General features: G+C 40.5%; 1 protein-coding gene across 3 annotated transcripts in view; it reads right to left on the bottom strand.

Annotated features, from left to right (window-relative positions):
- Positions 1-9,778: 9,778 nt before the first annotated feature.
- Positions 9,779-18,009, bottom strand: part of LOC128686616 (uncharacterized) — a 414,352-nt gene continuing 406,121 nt past the window's right edge. For all 3 annotated transcript variants that reach the window (XM_070084301.1, XM_070084303.1, XM_070084302.1), the window contains exon 3: positions 9,779-12,791. In XM_070084301.1, coding sequence (XP_069940402.1) covers positions 11,337-12,791 — 1,455 coding nt within the window. In that variant the 3' untranslated portion in view covers positions 9,779-11,336. The remainder of the gene's footprint in view (positions 12,792-18,009) is intronic.

Here is an 18,009-nt window from a genome sequence, read left to right as displayed (position 1 = left end):
CCTTGTTGTGTACTGTACCTTGTTATGTTTTACCTTGTTATGTACTGTACCTTGTTGTGTACTGTACCTTGTTATGTACTGTACCTTGTTGTGTACTGTACCTTGTTGTGTACTGTACCTTGTTATGTACAGTACCTTGTTGTGTACTGTACCTTGTTGTGTAATGTACCTTGTTTTGTACTGTACCTTGTTGTGTACTGTACCTTCTTGTGTACTGTACCTTGTTGTGTACTGTACCTTGTTGTGTACTGTACCTTGTTGTGTACTGTACCTTGTTATGTACTGTACCTTGTTGTGTACTGTACCTTGTTATGTACTGTACCTTGTTATGTACTGTACCTTGTTATGTTGTACCTTGTTGTGTACTGTACCTTGTTGTGTACTGTACCTTGTTGTGTACTGTACCTTTTTATGTTGTACCTTGTTATGTACTGTACCTTGTTGTGTACTGTACCTTGTTATGTTGTACCTTGTTATGTACTGTACCTTGTTGTGTACTGTACCTTGTTATGTACTGTACCTTGTTGTGTACTGTACCTTGTTGTGTACTGTACCTTGTTGTGTACTGTACCTTGTTGTGTACTGTACCTTGTTGTGTACTGTACCTTGTTGTGTACTGTACCTTGTTGTGTACTGTACCTTGTTATGTACAGTACCTTGTTGTGTACTGTACCTTGTTGTGTACTGTACCTTGTTTTGTACTGTACCTTGTTGTGTACTGTACCTTGTTGTGTACTGTACCTTGTTGTGTACTGTACCTTGTTCTGTACTGTACCTTGTTGTGTACTGTACCTTGTTATGTACTGTACCTTGTTGTGTACTGTACCTTGTTGTGTACTGTACCTTGTTATGTACTGTACCTTGTTGTGTACTGTACCTTGTTATGTACTGTACCTTGTTGTGTACTGTACCTTGTTGTGTACTGTACCTTGTTGTGTACTGTACCTTGTTATGTACTGTACCTTGTTGTGTACTGTACCTTGTTATGTACTGTACCTTGTTGTGTACTGTACCTTGTTGTGTACTGTACCTTGTTGTGTACTGTACCTTGTTATGTACTGTACCTTGTTGTGTACTGTACCTTGTTATGTACTGTACCTTGTTGTGTACTGTACCTTGTTGTGTACTGTACCTTGTTGTGTACTGTACCTTGTTGTGTACTGTACCTTGTTGTGTACTGTACCTTGTTGTGTACTGTACCTTGTTGTGTACTGTACCTTGTTGTGTACTGTACCTTGTTATGTACTGTACCTTGTTATGTACTGTACCTTGTTGTGTACTGTACCTTGTTGTGTACTGTACCTTGTTGTGTACTGTACCTTGTTATGTACTGTACCTTGTTGTGTACTGTACCTTGTTATGTTGTACCTTGTTGTGTACTGTACCTTGTTGTGTGCTGTACCTTGTTGTGTCCTGTACCTTGTTGTGTACTGTACCTTGTTGTGTACTGTACCTTGTTGTGTACTTCACCTTGTTGTGTACTGTACCTTGTTGTGTACTGCACCTTGTTGTGTACTGTACCTTGTTGTGTACTGCACCTTGTTGTGTACTGCACCTTGTTGTGTACTGCACCTTGTTGTGTCCTGTACCTTGTTGTGTACTGCACCTTGTTGTGTACTGTACCTTGTTGTGTACTGCACCTTGTTGTGTACTGTACCTTGTTGTGTACTGCACCTTGTTGTGTACTGCACCTTGTTGTGTACTGCACCTTGTTGTGTCCTGTACCTTGTTGTGTACTGTACCTTGTTGTGTACTGTACCTTGTTGTGTACTGCACCTTGTTGTGTACTGCACCTTGTTGTGTACTGTACCTTGTTGTGTACTGCACCTTGTTGTGTACTGCACCTTGTTGTGTACTGCACCTTGTTGTGTCCTGTACCTTGTTGTGTACTGTACCTTGTTGTGTACTGTACCTTGTTGTGTACTGCACCTTGTTGTGTACTGCACCTTGTTGTGTACTGTACCTTGTTGTGTACTGTACCTTGTTGTGTACTGTACCTTGTTCCACCTGTTGTTCCATATTTGTCTCCCACTTTATTAATGCTCCTGTATCTCTGTTTTCGTGTTATGTCTACTGCTTAACATTGTGTTACATAACCTCTCTTCCTTCACCTGTGTCTTCTTTATCGTGTTCTCATTATTCCTTTCTTTTCACTAATGCTTTTAAGACTGCATCCTACTTAATTTTTTACGTTTTTTTTTTTATTACTCACTTGTTTTCATCCTTCGTCTTATCAACCGGCCTCATCCTCCTCTAGTCTTCCCTCCAAGGGCATGTGAACTTAGAGAGAAAAGATTTTATTCGTTTTTTTTTTTTAACCTAGACTTTATAATTTTCAGGTTTTACGTTCCTTCGTTGTCTGAAATAATTCTCAACATTGCTTCCAGCCATATTGTTCTTTTGTGATTTTTTTTCCTTGTCTCATCTTATTTCATTTATTTTGTGTTAGGGATTTTTTTGGCATTTGTAACTTTAATTTTTTCCGAGTTAGATCACAATATGGAGCAGCTGGGAACCTATGTTATCAACAAGTTAGGGATCACACTTGACCAACTGGAGACTAAAGTCAGGGCCAACTGGGAGCTAGAATACACCAAGTGGAAGGCCAAACTTAAAAGCCAAACAAGAGTCAGAACAGACCAGCTGGATGGGAACCAACACAGACCAGTGGAGAGATTCCTAACTACCCAGGATCACGAATCGACCAGACTTCAATGTAACTGTTTATCGGCCATCAAAAACATATAAGGTTGTCTGGTTAGTACATGAGCATGTGGGAATGCAAATTAATGTTTTTTATAATAAGGGTGAAGTGGACACGCGCTGCTCAAACTCTTTTTCCCTCAGTTCATACGAGGCTGAGGGACGCATTACTTCGTCTTTAATTTGTAATTCTACATTCTTCACATTATATCATTGTATTTTATTTATCAAGCCACTGGTTGGCGGATCACCTACAAATAAAGATACCCAGATGTTACACATCTGTCTAATTCTTTCCTCATCTTACTCACCTGTTGCACTGAGAGGAGAAATCTTTTAGATATGGAGTTCGGGTGGCTTGATTTATTTTCTGGACTTGTAGATACACATCACCTGATGAGCAACACAGTATATTATTGAGTTTGTTGTGCGTCATCGTACTATATTTTATTGCCAAGTATTTGTACCTTGTATTTTCCTTCGAATTGATGTATGTATTAGTGAAGATTTGTTTTCTTCTAACCATTTCTCGAACAACTCGGAGTAGGTGACGTGAAATTTCTAGCCACGATATCCATTCACTTGTCGCTACAGTCTTCACAACTGAATGTTGTACGTGAGTTTACCGTTTGTTTTATTTTGCCGTAATCATTCACGGTTTGGTAACGTTTCAGTTTTAAGAATGGGGGGAAGGGGGGGGGAGGAAGTGTCAATATTTTCTGTATTCCGGTTTTCTGTAAAATATTTCATGATTTTATTGTCAAATGTTTCTCCCACACTAAGTGTGTATGACTGCAACATAGTGGAGGTGAAACTCTTAAACAAATTCCAATCTTTCAGTAGAAATTTGACTGAAAGAGTTGACACTCAGCGCAATCAGTCGGTGAGTGTGTTATGGACTGAGCTTTGCCCATCAACCCAAGATTAGAGCTACCCGGTTGAAGATTGAGACACTTATGCAACATATGGGAATCTTTATTCAGGAAACGTTTCGTCACACAGTGGTTTCATCACTCCAGTACAAAGTAGAAAGGCGTAAGGAGAGGAGGAGTTTGATGGACTGAACACATCGACTCCAGGCTGAGGGACTGATTACCTCAAACTCCTCCTCTCCTTACGCCTTTCTACTTTGTATTGGACTGATGAAGCCACTGTGTGGCGAAACGTTTCCTGAATAAAGATTCCCATATGTTGCATAAGTGTCTCAATCTTCAACTTGTCGGTTTTTCAAACCATTCATCACACACATTAGAGCTACCCATGGAGCCAGTCTCTCAATGCATCTATCTCTCTTTAATGCCTCTCATATCTCTCTTTCCTTTGATAGGCTTAGCGATTTTTCCTGTCCACTACCTAGCGGAGTTGAAAACAGCATAAAATACCGACAAGTTGATAAGACACACGTACAATAGTTGGGTATCTTTATTGATGCAATGTTCGCCTGCGCGGTAAGCTTCTTCAGTCATATACAGAGTATAATGTATTGTAGACAACAGGAGTAGTGGCTAGATAAAGATAATGTAATCAGTCTCACAGCCTTGGAGAAAGAGTTTGAGGTGGTCAGTCCCTCATCCTGGAAACGAGTCTGGAACGCGACTGCTATACACATAATATAAACTCAGTATGTCTGCCTTGATGATGGCGAAGGGTTTTTGATCGAAGGAAATGGAGCAATGCTTCCTTTTTCTCTGATCGAACCTTCCCATCTTCTATTATCCAGGGGCCGCATGAACCTTCCTATATTCATATAAATGAGCACTTATAAGACACAGTGTGGCACAGCTGACAGTCATGGCTCTGTGCCCTGCTTGTGCCTTGGAAATTTCATTCTGATTCTAGAAGGAAAAAATAATGTTACAAAGAACTGGGACCGACTCCAGGCTTCTCTTGTCAGTCGTCACTTGGAAGTAACCGAGACTAATTTAGCCCAGGTGAAGCTGACTCAGGAATTCTCTGAAAATATACACTGACACTTGCTAGTTGTTGTTGTCCGTATTAAGTAGTGCAACTTACTAGCTTGTTATTATGAAGAAGACGATTACATGATTCATGGTATTACTGGTATTACTTGATTCATGGTATTACTTGATTCATGGTATTACTTGATTCATGGTATTACTTGATTCATGGTATTACTGGTATTACTTTATTCATGGTATTACTTGATTCATGGTATTACTGGTATTACTTGATTCATGGTATTACTTGATTCATGGTATTACTTGATTCATGGTATTACTTGATTCATGGTATTACTTGATTCATGGTATTACTGGTATTACTTTATTCATGGTATTACTTGATTCATGGTATTACTGGTATTACTTGATTCATGGTATTACTTGATTCATGGTATTACTGGTATTACTTTATTCATGGTATTACTTGATTCATGGTATTACTGGTATTACTTGATTCATGGTATTACTGGTATTACTTGATTCATGGTATTACTTGATTCATGGTATTACTGGTATTACTTGATTCATGGTATTACTTGATTCATGGTATTACTGGTATTACTTGATTCATGGTATTACTGGTATTACTTGATTCATGGTATTACTGGTATTACTTGATTCATGGTATTACTGGTATTACTTTATTCATGGTATTACTTGATTCATGGTATTACTGGTATTACTTGATTCATGGTATTACTTGATTCATGGTATTACTGGTATTACTTTATTCATGGTATTACTTGATTCATGGTATTACTGGTATTACTTTATTCATGGTATTACTTGATTCATGGTATTACTGGTATTACTTGACTCACGGAATAACTTTTATTACTTGATTTATGGTATTACTGGTATTACTTGACTCATGGTATTACAGGTATTACTTGATGAATGGTATTACTGAGTAATGCTCGAGTCGTGATATTACTTGATTCATGGTATTAATGTGTATTACTTGACTCATGGTATTACTGGTATTAACTGATTCATGGTATTGCTGGTATAATTTAATTCATGGTATTACTGGTATTATTTCATTTATTGTATTGCTGGTATTATTTGATTCATTGTACTACTTGTATAATTTGAATCATGGTATTGCTGGTATTACTTGATTCATGGTACTACTTGTATAATTTGAATCATGGTATTGCTGGTATTACTTGATTCATTGTATTATTTGTATTACTTAATTTATGGTATTACTTAATTCATGGTATTACTTGGTTCATGGTATTAATTTATTCATGGTATTGGGAGCATTATTTGACTCATGGTATTACTGGAATAATTTGATTCATGGTATTACTGGTATTATTTCATTCATTGTATTACTGGTATTACTTAATTCATGGTTTTACTGGTATAATTTGAATCATAGCATTGCTGATATTACTTGATTCATGGTATTACTGGGTACTACTTGATTCATGGTATTACTGGGTACTACTTGATTCATGGTATTACTGGGTACTACTTGATTCATGGTATTACTGGGTACTACTTGATTCATGGTATTACTGGGTACTACTTGATTCATGGTATTACTGGGTACTCCTTGATTCATGGTATTACTGGGTACTACTTGATTCATGGTATTACTGGGTACTACTTGATTCATGGTATTACTGGGTACTACTTGATTCATGGTATTACGGTACTACTTGATTCATGGTATTACTGGGTACTACTTGATTCATGGTATTACTGGGTACTACTTGATTCATGGTATTACTGGGTACTACTTGATTCATGGTATTACTGGGTACTACTTGATTCATGGTATTACTGGGTACTACTTGATTCATGGTATTACTGGGTACTACTTGATTCATGGTATTATTTGTATTACTTAATTTATGGTATTACTTGGTATATGATATTAATTGATTCATGGTATAAGTACCATTACTTGACTCAGGGTATTGCTGGGTAATACTTGACTCATGGTATAACTGGTATTACTTGCTCCGTTGTATTACTTGGCTAATGGTATTACTGAATATTACTTCATTCATGGTATTACTTGACTCATGTAAGTGGGATGGATTGTAAAGGACCTGCCTAGTATGGGCCAACAGGCCTGCTGCAGTGTTCCTCCTTTCTTATGTTCTTATGTTCTTATGTTATTACTGGTATTACTTGACTCATGTTATTCCTGGTATTACTTGACTCATGTTATTCCTGGTATTACTTGATTCATGGTATTACTGAGTATTGATTTATGGTATCAATGGCAATGAGTTATGGTATTAATGATTCATGGTATTACTGAGTACTGATTCATGGTATTACTTGACTCATAGTATTACTGGTATTACTTAATTCATAGTATTACTGGGTATTTTTTGATTCATGGTATTACTGGTATTACTTGATTCATGGTATTACTGGGTATTACTTGATTCATGGTATTACTGGTATTACTTGACTAATGGCATTACTGGATATTACTTGATTCATGGTATTACTGCGAATTACTTGATTCATGGTATTACTGGTATTACTTGATTCATGGTATTACTGCGAATTACTTGATTCATGGTATTACTGCGAATTACTTGATTCATGGTATTACTGGTATTACTTGATTCATGGTATTACTGCGAATTACTTGATTCATGGTATTACTGGTATTACTTGATTCATGGTATTACTGAGTATTGATTTATGATATTACTGGCATTGATTCATGGTATTGATTTATGGTATTACTGAGTATTACTTACTCATAGTATTACTATTTTTTTTATTCATGGTATTACTGGTATTTCTTAATTCACAGTATTACTGGGTATTTTTTGATTCATGGTATTACTGGTATTACTTGATTCATGGTACTGCTGGTATTGTTTGACTCATGTTATTACTGGTATTACTTGACTCAAGGTATTACTGGTATTACTTTACTCATAGTATTACTGGTATTACTTGACCAATGGTATTACTGGATATTACTTGATTCATGGTATTACTGGGTATTACTTGATTCATGGTATTACTGGTATTACTTGATTCATGGAATTACTGAGTATTGATTCATGGTATTATTGGCATTGTTTCATGGTATTAATGATTCATGGTATTGATTGATTCATTGTATTACTGGGTATTCTTTGATTCATGGTATTAATGGTATTACTTGATTCATGGTATTAGTGGATATTAATTGATTCATGGTATTACTGGGTATTACTTGATTCATTGTATTACTGGTATTACTTGATTAATGGTATTACTTGTATAAGTTAATTCATGGTATTACTGGTATTACACTATTCATGGTATTGCTGGTATTACTTGAATCGTGGTATTGCTCTGTATTACTTGATTCATGGTATTACTGGGTATTACTTGATTCATTGTATTACTGGTATTACTTGATTCATGGTATTACTGGAATAATTTGATTCATGGTACTGCTGGTATTACTTGATTCATGGCATTACTGCTATTACTTAATTCATGGTATTACTGGTATTATTTGACTCATGGTATTGCTGGGTAATACTTGACTCATGGTATTACTTGATTCATGGTATTACTGGTATTACTTGACTCATATATTATTACTGGTATTGCTCGATTTATGGTATTACTGTGTATTACTTGATTCATTTTACTGCTGGCATTACTTGACTCATGGCATCACTGGGTATTACTTGACTCATGGCATCACTGGGTATTACTTGACTCATGGTATCACTGGGTATTACGTGACTCATGGTATCACTGGGTATTATTTGACTCATGGTATCACTGGGTATTACTTGACTCATGGTATCACTGGGTATTAAGTTATGGTATCACTGGGTATTACTTGACTCATGGTATCACTGGGTATTACTTGACTCATAGTGTCACTGGGTATTACTTGACTCGTGGTATTATTGGTATTACTTGACTCATAGTGTCATTGGGTATTACTTGACTCATGGTATTATTGGTATTACTTGACTCATGGTATCACTGGGTATTACTTGACTCATGGTATCACTGGGTATTACTTGACTCATGGTGTCACTGGGTATTACTTGACTCGTGGTATTATTGGTATTACTTGACTCATAGTGTCACTGGGTATTACTTGACTCATGGTATTACTTGACTCATAGTGTCACTGGGTATTACTTGACTCATGGTATCACTGGGTATTACTTGACTCATAGTGTCACTGGGTATTACTTGACTCGTGGTATTATTGGCATTACTTAACTCATGGTATTGCTGGTATTACATATAAGGAAATTGGTATACTTCTTTTTAATCATATTAGACTGGGTATCGACTTGAGGTACCGTGTGTTGACCTATATGTGGTTGAACGGGTCAAGTCACAGCTCCTGGCCCCGTGTGTACCACGCGACAGGCACTAAGTATCTTGGATGGAACTGACTCCAGGTGCTGTCTGGCACATCTTAAATTACTTGGACCTGACTTCTATCAATGTGTTTGTCATTATTACTACTATCATTATCACCATGATCATTATAATTATCATTATCATAATCATTATTATAATTATCATCATAATCATTACCATCATTATTACAATAATCATTATTATTATCATAATAATCATTATCATTATGATTATCATAATAATCATTATCATTATGATTATCATAATTATCATAATCATCAAAATTATCATTATCATTATTATCATGATCATCGGCATGGTTATGATGATGATCATCACTGTCATCATAATCATCATCACAACTCATCATGCTCCTCAAGATACTCTGGTGAGGCTATAAAAACAAGGCAACACATTTCAACAATAAATATGATATTAACAAAAAGTTCGCTCATATAAGACGCAAGTGGGATCACTTGCGTAAAAACTTGTCAAAGTTGACTTTGATGTAAACACCTAAATTTACTTTGATGTATAAAAAAATAACAAAAATCGCAGTGTAAAACACAGAGGTTCTCTTTGATCATTTTCTGATGCTTGTGTGTGTGTGTGTGTGTGTGTGTGTGTGTGTGTGTGTGTGTGTGTGTGTGTGTGTGTGTGTGTGTGTGTGTGTGTGTGTGTGTATGTGTGTGTGTATGTGTGTGTGTATGTATGTGTGTGTATGTGTATGTATGTGTGTATGTGTGTGTGTGTGTGTATGTGTGTGTATGTGTGTGTGTGTGTGTGTGTGTGTGTGTGTGTGTGTGTGTGTGTGTGTGTGTGTGTGTGTGTGTGTGTGTGTGTGTGTGTGTGTGTGTGTGTGTGTGTGTGTGTGTGTGTGTGTGTGTGTGTGTGTGTGTGTGTGTGTGTGTGTGTGTGTGTGTGTGTGTGTGTGTGTGTGTGTGTATGTGTGTGTATGTGTGTGTGTATGTGTGTGTATGTGTGTGTGTGTGTGTGTGTGTGTGTATGTGTGTGTATGTGTGTGTATGTGTGTGTATGTGTGTGTGTGTGTGTGTGTGTGTGTGTGTGTGTGTATGTGTGTATGTGTGTGTATGTGTTTGTGTATGTGTTTGTGTATGTGTGTGTGTGTGTTGTGAGGACTGCAAGGAAGATTGTCGCTTCTAAAGTTAAGTGATGGAACACACCTCCTCCTCCTCCTCTTCCTCGTCTAAGATAGACATGTCACACGTGTCCACCACAGTCTTGTCACATGTGTACAACACAGTCACGTCATACGTGTACAACACAGTCACGTCACAAGTGTAAAACGAAGTCATGTTACACGTGTACAGTCATGACGTCATGTCACACATGTAAAACACAGTCATGTCACGCGTGTAAAGTCATGTCACACGTGTACAACAGGCATGTTATACGTGTACAACACAGTCATGTCACAGGTGTTCACATAGTTATACCCATACAACTCTGTGCAGCATACACTGCTCGTTAGGGCATGGCAGTGGACCACCGCTTGAAAGCAGAGTGCGCAGTATTAGGCTGGTACAAAGGAGTGCACAGTATTAGGCTAGTACAGAGGATTGCACAGTAGTGGGCTGGTACAGAGGAGAGGATGCACAGCAGTAGGCTGGTACAGACGAGTGCACAGTAGTGGGCTGGTACAGAGGGGATAGTGCACAGTAGTAGGCTGGTACAGAGGGGAGTGCACAGTAGTAGGCTGGTACAGAGGGGAGAATGCACAGTAATAGGTTGGTACAGAGGAAAGGGTGCACAGTAGTGGGCTGGTATAGAGGAGAGGGTACACAGTAGTGGGTTGGTACAGAGGAGAGGGCACACAGTAGTGGGCTGGTACAGAGGAGAGGGTACACAGTAGTGGGGTGGTACAGAGAAGAGGGTACACAGTAGTGGGCTGGTGTGGGGGACGATACACAGGAGTGGGCTAGCAGAGGTGGGATGGCTTATAGTAATGCTCTAGCACCATGGAGATGGCTCGAAGTAGTAGTATTACTGGTAGTAGTCCGGCACGGAGGGGAGATGTGCAGGTGTGCAGCAGTAGTGTGCTCACATAGGTGGGTCCGTGCACGATTGTGCGTGTTGAGGAAGCGTTTGTTGTCTCAGTGGTACACTAACGCGTAACATTAATCATTATGTATGTTTATAAAACCTTTACTGTAAGTAAGTAACCAGTAAATATGGTACATTGTATCATGATATGTACTGTATCAGCCATCACTCGGTAGCGTATTCCTTGCGTAACAAGTCATATTATATAGCGCGAGTTGAGGGATGACAAGGACGGTGGCATTAGACAAGGACATGGTCGTCTTGGGCGGTGGCAACGGGCATGACAGCAACGGACGTAGACGCTGACGGAGGGTCGAGAGTTTCCCGTGGAGACCGTGTTTCCGTCAGGCTGCTGGTGCCAGGCTGGAGCTTCTGAGTGTCTGTCTGGTTTGAGGAATCTATGCAGGGTGGCCGTCGCCGGCCGCGAGTCCTGCCACGGGGCTGGCCAACTGCTTCAGTGGTGACTCCGCCCAAGCCACCCGCTGTAGGTGGCGCCGATGAAGCCCCAGGCAGCTGAGCCATGCCCCCCTGAAACATGTCCGTTCGATTCTCCCACACTCCGCCTCCTCCTAATTCTGCCATGCCAGGAGACACTGTGTGACCTTCCCGCGGTGGAGGCAATATTCCTAGTGGTAAACACACTCGGTACGGTACATAACCCTCCGCCCCATGCGCCGTGCGGACATATAACCAATCCCGCGTTTTGAACACTGCATTAACAATTATTCCTAAAGGCAAGAATGGTCGTACAGGCTGTTGGTTGTGTGGGCGTGGCTCGGGTGTGCGGCGCATGTTATGTAGGCGCGTGGACGACGCCAGAACCATAGGGAGGTTTGCGGGGCGAGCAGGAGAAGCCTCGGTAAGTAGAGCTTCCAGGTCACTCACCTGGTACCCATACGCTACCCCTTCTCCGGGTTCTCGCCCAGATTCCAGATTCTCATAACAGCCAGCCAGGCGGGCCAGGACCCCACCCACCACGCCCACGCTGCCGCCGAGCTGCAACACTCCTGGGGGCGAGGAATATGGCAGCTGACTGCTATGTCCACAACCACTTGGGGGAAGAGAGGTGAGAGGGGGCGCACTGGTGTTGCCCGGTGGGCGGTCCCCCGGGGGTGGGCGTGGGCGGTGTTGGCGGGATCTTGAGGCTGAAGAACAACGAACTCTACGATCACCGCCGTTGCCTGCAGGTCCCCGAGGCTCACTAGAAACACTCCTTACACGTATCCCTTCTCCCTCCGCAGGGACACCACCCATGCTGCATCCACCACCCATTCCCGAAGACATTGTTGCTGATCCCAACTGATCCAAAGGAGGCTGAGGAGGCCATGGTAGTTGAGGGTTGTGCCTCCAGCCGCTGGCAGCCCCTCCTCCTCCCGTGGCAGCCCCCCCGGGCATAATGAGCTGAGTCGGAGCAGCACCTAAGCCATGTGGGCCAGCACCGAGCCCTTGAGGTGTTAAGGGCGGTGGAGGGGGCCTGGCGTCCCGACGGCGTGCTCGGGAATCATCCATGTCAGGGTAGTGATGGTCACGAGTACCCAACATGGCTGAAGTGTGTGAGGTATCAGCCAGCGTGAGGTTAGCGACTACGTCCGGCAGCGTCCCCGCCCACTCACACTTGTCGCCGCCTCCGCCTCCGCCACCGCCTCCTCCGCCTCCGCCGCCGCCGCCGCCACCACTCCCACTGCTGCTGCTCACCTGCCGGGGAACATAGCATCAATAACTTAAACATAATGATAAAACCTTCATCATCATTATTATAGCCATAGTTAAATCCTAAACCCATAGGGGCAATAGAGTGTCTGGGGATGGAAAACATTCTGATTAGATCCAAGGAAAAAGAGGACAGGCCAAATTCCTTGGATGAAAAACCTCTCACTGGCATGAAGGCAGGAGATGCCAAAGAGAATTACGAAGCTAATTTAACCTACCAAAGTGTAAAATATTCTTAGGTTATTAGAATTTATTTGTATTTGTACTTAAGGAAAATGTAACGCAACTCAACGTAACGAAAACCACAAAATATTAATGCCCATATTGTGGTCACTAGAACTAGACTATTGAAATAAATACCGACATAATCAAACACATATAGAAAAAATATTGAGTATATGTTATTACTATTATTATATTTACAAATGTTAATATATATGGTATAATTAAGAGTCGCGCAGCAATGTTAACGTCGTTTGTATTATAAAATAATATACATACTTTGTATATTTTCATAAAATTTTACGTTATCTTTTTCAAATCTGTCAAATATTAATTATAAACCGAGAATTAAGTAATTCTATTTAATATACTAAAACAAGAGTTAACAGTTTATTATATGTCTACGTAAAGAAATAACAAGAGCCTATAATTTTAATTATTCCATTCATACACATTTATGTTCAGGTGACAGACAATCATCCATCAACACACGACTGATTGTCACTGGTTAATACATGGATGTTAGTTTGTCTCTGCTCTGGTATTTTATGATTGGTTGGTTAATGGTTCAACGAGGGTCATTAAGGCTGCATGTAACCTATTCACCAACAGTCAAAAATACTTTCATATCTAAAGTAGAAATTAAACTCAGTACATATAAACAAAGAATTATATACGTATGTATATATTCTGTGATAACTTCTGCCTGCGGGCAGCTCCCTGAGTCATTAAGCATCAGAGAGGAGGTCAAACTTTCCGGAAGATGTATATTAATTAAAAAAACAGTCACCCGTGTTTAATGCTAAAGAGAACACTAAGATGCCGGGCCTACCAGGAAGAAAATAGTAGTCCAGCCGAAAAAAAAAAAAAAAAAAAAATGTCCGGGCATTCATATAGGTCAGTCAGTCAATTAGTAGAGAATGTAGTGATAGTCAGACTGAGGGTGGAGATGTGAGTACCACTTATACAGTGTTCAATGAGTGAGATACTTGGAAAGTCTCCTGACAGCGATACCAAGAGTACAAAAGAATGATGCAAATTGTAGAGGCAGATAAGCGACTATGAACAGCGTATGAGTGGAAAAGGAATTACCGCAGAGCAAAGTTTTAATGATATCAGATGTTTTAATAGCAATGGAAGGGTGGTTTGTGTTGTCTCTGCTTGCAGAGAAGGAATATAAGTCGCCCTCTAAAATCTAAACAGACGACCTGAGGCAGACTGTTAACAAGTTTAGGTGGAGGTCGACAACAACGTGAGCTGGGTCTCCTCCATTAACTACAACTTTCTACACAAAAAATGGGTGCCCCTGTACCTGACTCGATCATATACACAGCAACTGGCCCTACACGTCTTCCGCTTCTGTAAGAATGATGTATTATATACGAGCTCTTCCTCTTAGGGATGAATAACCTCAGGATTGGTGATCCTCTAAGCGGAGCAGGGAAAAATGTAAAACAAAAAGTTATATTAGGAATGCCTGAATTACTCCAAAAAATATTGTTTGCTTATTGCAAGCAAACATCAGCACAAAGAAATTAAAACAACTACATTATGCAAGACAAGCCACAGGTGGTGGAAATCTTTAGCTCAAGTACCTTCAGACTTCTCAGTGCGTCATCAGGAGCTGTGCTGATGACGCACTGCTAAGTTTGAAAGTACTTGAGCTAAAGATTTCCACCCCCCGTGGCTTGTCTTGCATATATATATATATATATATATATATATATATATATATATATATATATATATATATATATATATATATATATATATATGTACATATATATATATATATATATATATATATATATATATATATATATATATATATGTACATATATATATATATATATATATATATATATATATATATATATATATATATGCATATATATATATGTACATATATATATATATATATATATATATATATATATATATATATATAAATATATATATATATATATATATATATATATATATATATATATATATATATATATATATATATATATATATATATATATATAAGTGAACGAGATTAATTGGTGATGCTGGTAGCGAGGAGTAAATGATGCGTCTTCGGAGGCTTCTTATTTTATTTGCAAGTCGTGGTGGGTACACAGGCTTGTGTGTTGTGCCCATGGCCGGGGAGGGCCATCCCACGAGGAAGAGAGGGAGTAGGACTGTTGACTGCTCCTAGGCCGCTGAGTGAGTGAGCAAGTGCGAGTGACCTGGGCTGGCCTGGAGAGGGCAGCACCTGAGTGCCGCGAAATATGAACTAAGCTGGCAGACAGCATAGGCTGTCTGTGCAGACAGTACAGGCTGTCTACATTTGCTCGGCCACCTACCACATGGTCGTCCCGACCATGTCTGGCGGAAAAAAAAACTTGGTCTCTCTCTCGTAGGAACAGGGCACAAAACAAAATAAAAAAACACATATATACATATGGACATGGAAGAAAAAAACATATATATACATATGGAGGGAAGAAAAAAACACGTGGGGTGTGCTAAACATCGTGGTCAAAGGCAGTGAGCATCGAAGGGCATCACTTCACGCCTTCCTGCATCTGGACAGATACTGCAGCACAGGAGACATCGGTGTGGCTGAGCTGTGACGTAACGGGGTACGGTCTCCTCTAGAACGGTGAAGCAGTCATCGTAGGAGTCACTGCAGGTTTCACTCAACCTGGGGCACGACATGCTGGTGCCCTCGAGTGAGGCATCGTCAAAACTCGGCAACTGGGCAGGACTTCTGGCAAGCGACTCAAGAGGACACTTCTCGACTGGTACTGTCGCTGGGCTGTCACTGCCGGTGAGCATGGAGTGAGTCGTGGAGTGAGTCGTGGCAGAGACTACTGGGTGAAACATCTCGGAGCCATAACATCATACACCAGACTGCAGTGAGTTAGATAACAGTCAAAGGGACATCATCTTTGTGCAGGAGCTCACTGAAGCTATGACACGAGGCTGACACAGTGCCTGCTGACAGGGCTTAAACTGCGGCTTGACGAGTGTCATTCTCTCGGCAGCTGGAGTTATAGCTGAGGTTAATCTAAGTGACCCCAGACTTGTTTCTCTACATATAACTGCACTCTGAAGGTCTGGAGGTGAAATGAAACAAATCTCGATGGGAATTGTAGCAGGTACGATTCTGCAGAACATCTATGAGCGACGAGCATAAGAGCTTTCTGTACAAAGGGGCTCATATGCTCAGGGCTGACTAATATCAGCTGTCAAACGCACTGGTCACACCGGGTAACAATAACACAGCGATGCTACTCTGGGGTCTGGGCTCAAGACCACACTGGACACATGGAAAACTTTACACACACCTGCGGTACATGCGGTACAACATGGCTTAAACTAGCAAATGATGCTTTTCCATGCACAAAATTGACACTAAGCTATACACTAACATGTGAGAACACTGACTGAGAGGAATTAATTAACACGACATGCATCTTCTCTCAGTCTTCTCGACAATACTGACATAATTACTGAAACACTTGATGTGACATCATGTGATGTCAGGCGTGATGTCGCGAGGTGACGTCAACAGCATTGTGACGTCAGCAGACATCTCGAGGTGACGTCAGACAGACATCGTGACGTCATGAAGTCGGGCAGCAGCATGGTAACTCACGTGGCTTGTAGATCCACGTAGCTTCGTCCACACCCCATGTGGCATCGGGATCCACGTGGTGTCGTGATCTATGTGGCATGCTGACCCACATGGCTTGCTGATCCACGTGGCTTGCTGATCCACGTGGCTTGCTGATCCACGTGGCTTGCTGATCCACATGGCTTGCTGATCTAAGTGGCTTCGAGTGGCCTCTGGCACTCGGATACACAGCTCTGGCAAAGAATTCACATGAAAAACAGCAGAAACACAGCAGAGGGAGTGATGGTATAGTGGTGTATGGTAGTGTGGCAGCGAGGAGCGTGGGTGAGTGTATGGCGAGGGAGGATCTGGCCACTTCCTCCTCTCAAACCCAAAACACGGCGAAATACTCATACTGGTCGCAGAAATCACCACAAAAGTCACCTCTGGCTTGCTGAAATAGCTGTGCTGAGCTGAACAACAACAGCAGAACGTACAAGTGATGCTGAACACGTGACTTGAGAAACAGAGTGGGACGCTGTAGCATAGGGTCACTGGGACATCACTTACATTTCTCGAAGAAATTTGGGAAATTTCGGCCAAATCCTGCTTGTACCTGTGTCTGGATGCTGAAATGTGTGGACACGACATCAGGATAACTCATTGAGAGATGGATGCCTGGTGTGTATGGGGATGAAGTGAACAACTTCATTCCTTCTTCCTCTCTATGGACAAACACAACTTGCTGTGACCATCGCTTCCCACCAAGTGAACGAGATTAATTGGTGATGCTAGTAGCGGGGAGTAAATGATACGTCTTCAGAGGCTTCTTACATTATTTGCAAAGTCGTGGTGGGTACACAGGCTTGTGTGTTGTGCCCATGGCCGGGGAGGGCCATCTCATGAGGGAGAGAGGGAGTAGGACTGTTGACTGCTCCTAGGCCGCTGAGTGAGCAAGTGCGAGTGGGACCAGCGTCCCACTGACCTAGGCTGGCCTGGAGAGGGCAGCACCTGAGTGCCGCAAAATATGAACTAAGCTGGCAGACAGCATAGGCTGTCTGTGCAGACAGTACAGGCTGTCTACATATATATATATATATATATATATATATATATATATATATATATATATATATATATATGTATATGTATATATATATAATATATATATATATATATGTCGTGCCGAATATGTAAAACTGGTAAATTAGCAATAACTCATTTAAAATTAAGTCCTTTCTGAAATTTTATCTTATACGTTTAAAGATATATTTTTTTCATTAATGTTGATGTAAAAATTTATAATTTTGCACCAAAAGAATCTTAGAAAACTTACCTAACCTTATTATAACAAAAACAATTTATTTTAGCCTA

This window comes from Cherax quadricarinatus, chromosome 12 (assembly GCF_038502225.1).
Source record: "Cherax quadricarinatus isolate ZL_2023a chromosome 12, ASM3850222v1, whole genome shotgun sequence".
NCBI classification, from domain to species: domain Eukaryota; kingdom Metazoa; phylum Arthropoda; class Malacostraca; order Decapoda; family Parastacidae; genus Cherax; species Cherax quadricarinatus.
The sequence above is the reverse complement of the archived record's forward strand: the minus strand, read 5'-3'. Positions and strand labels throughout refer to the sequence as shown.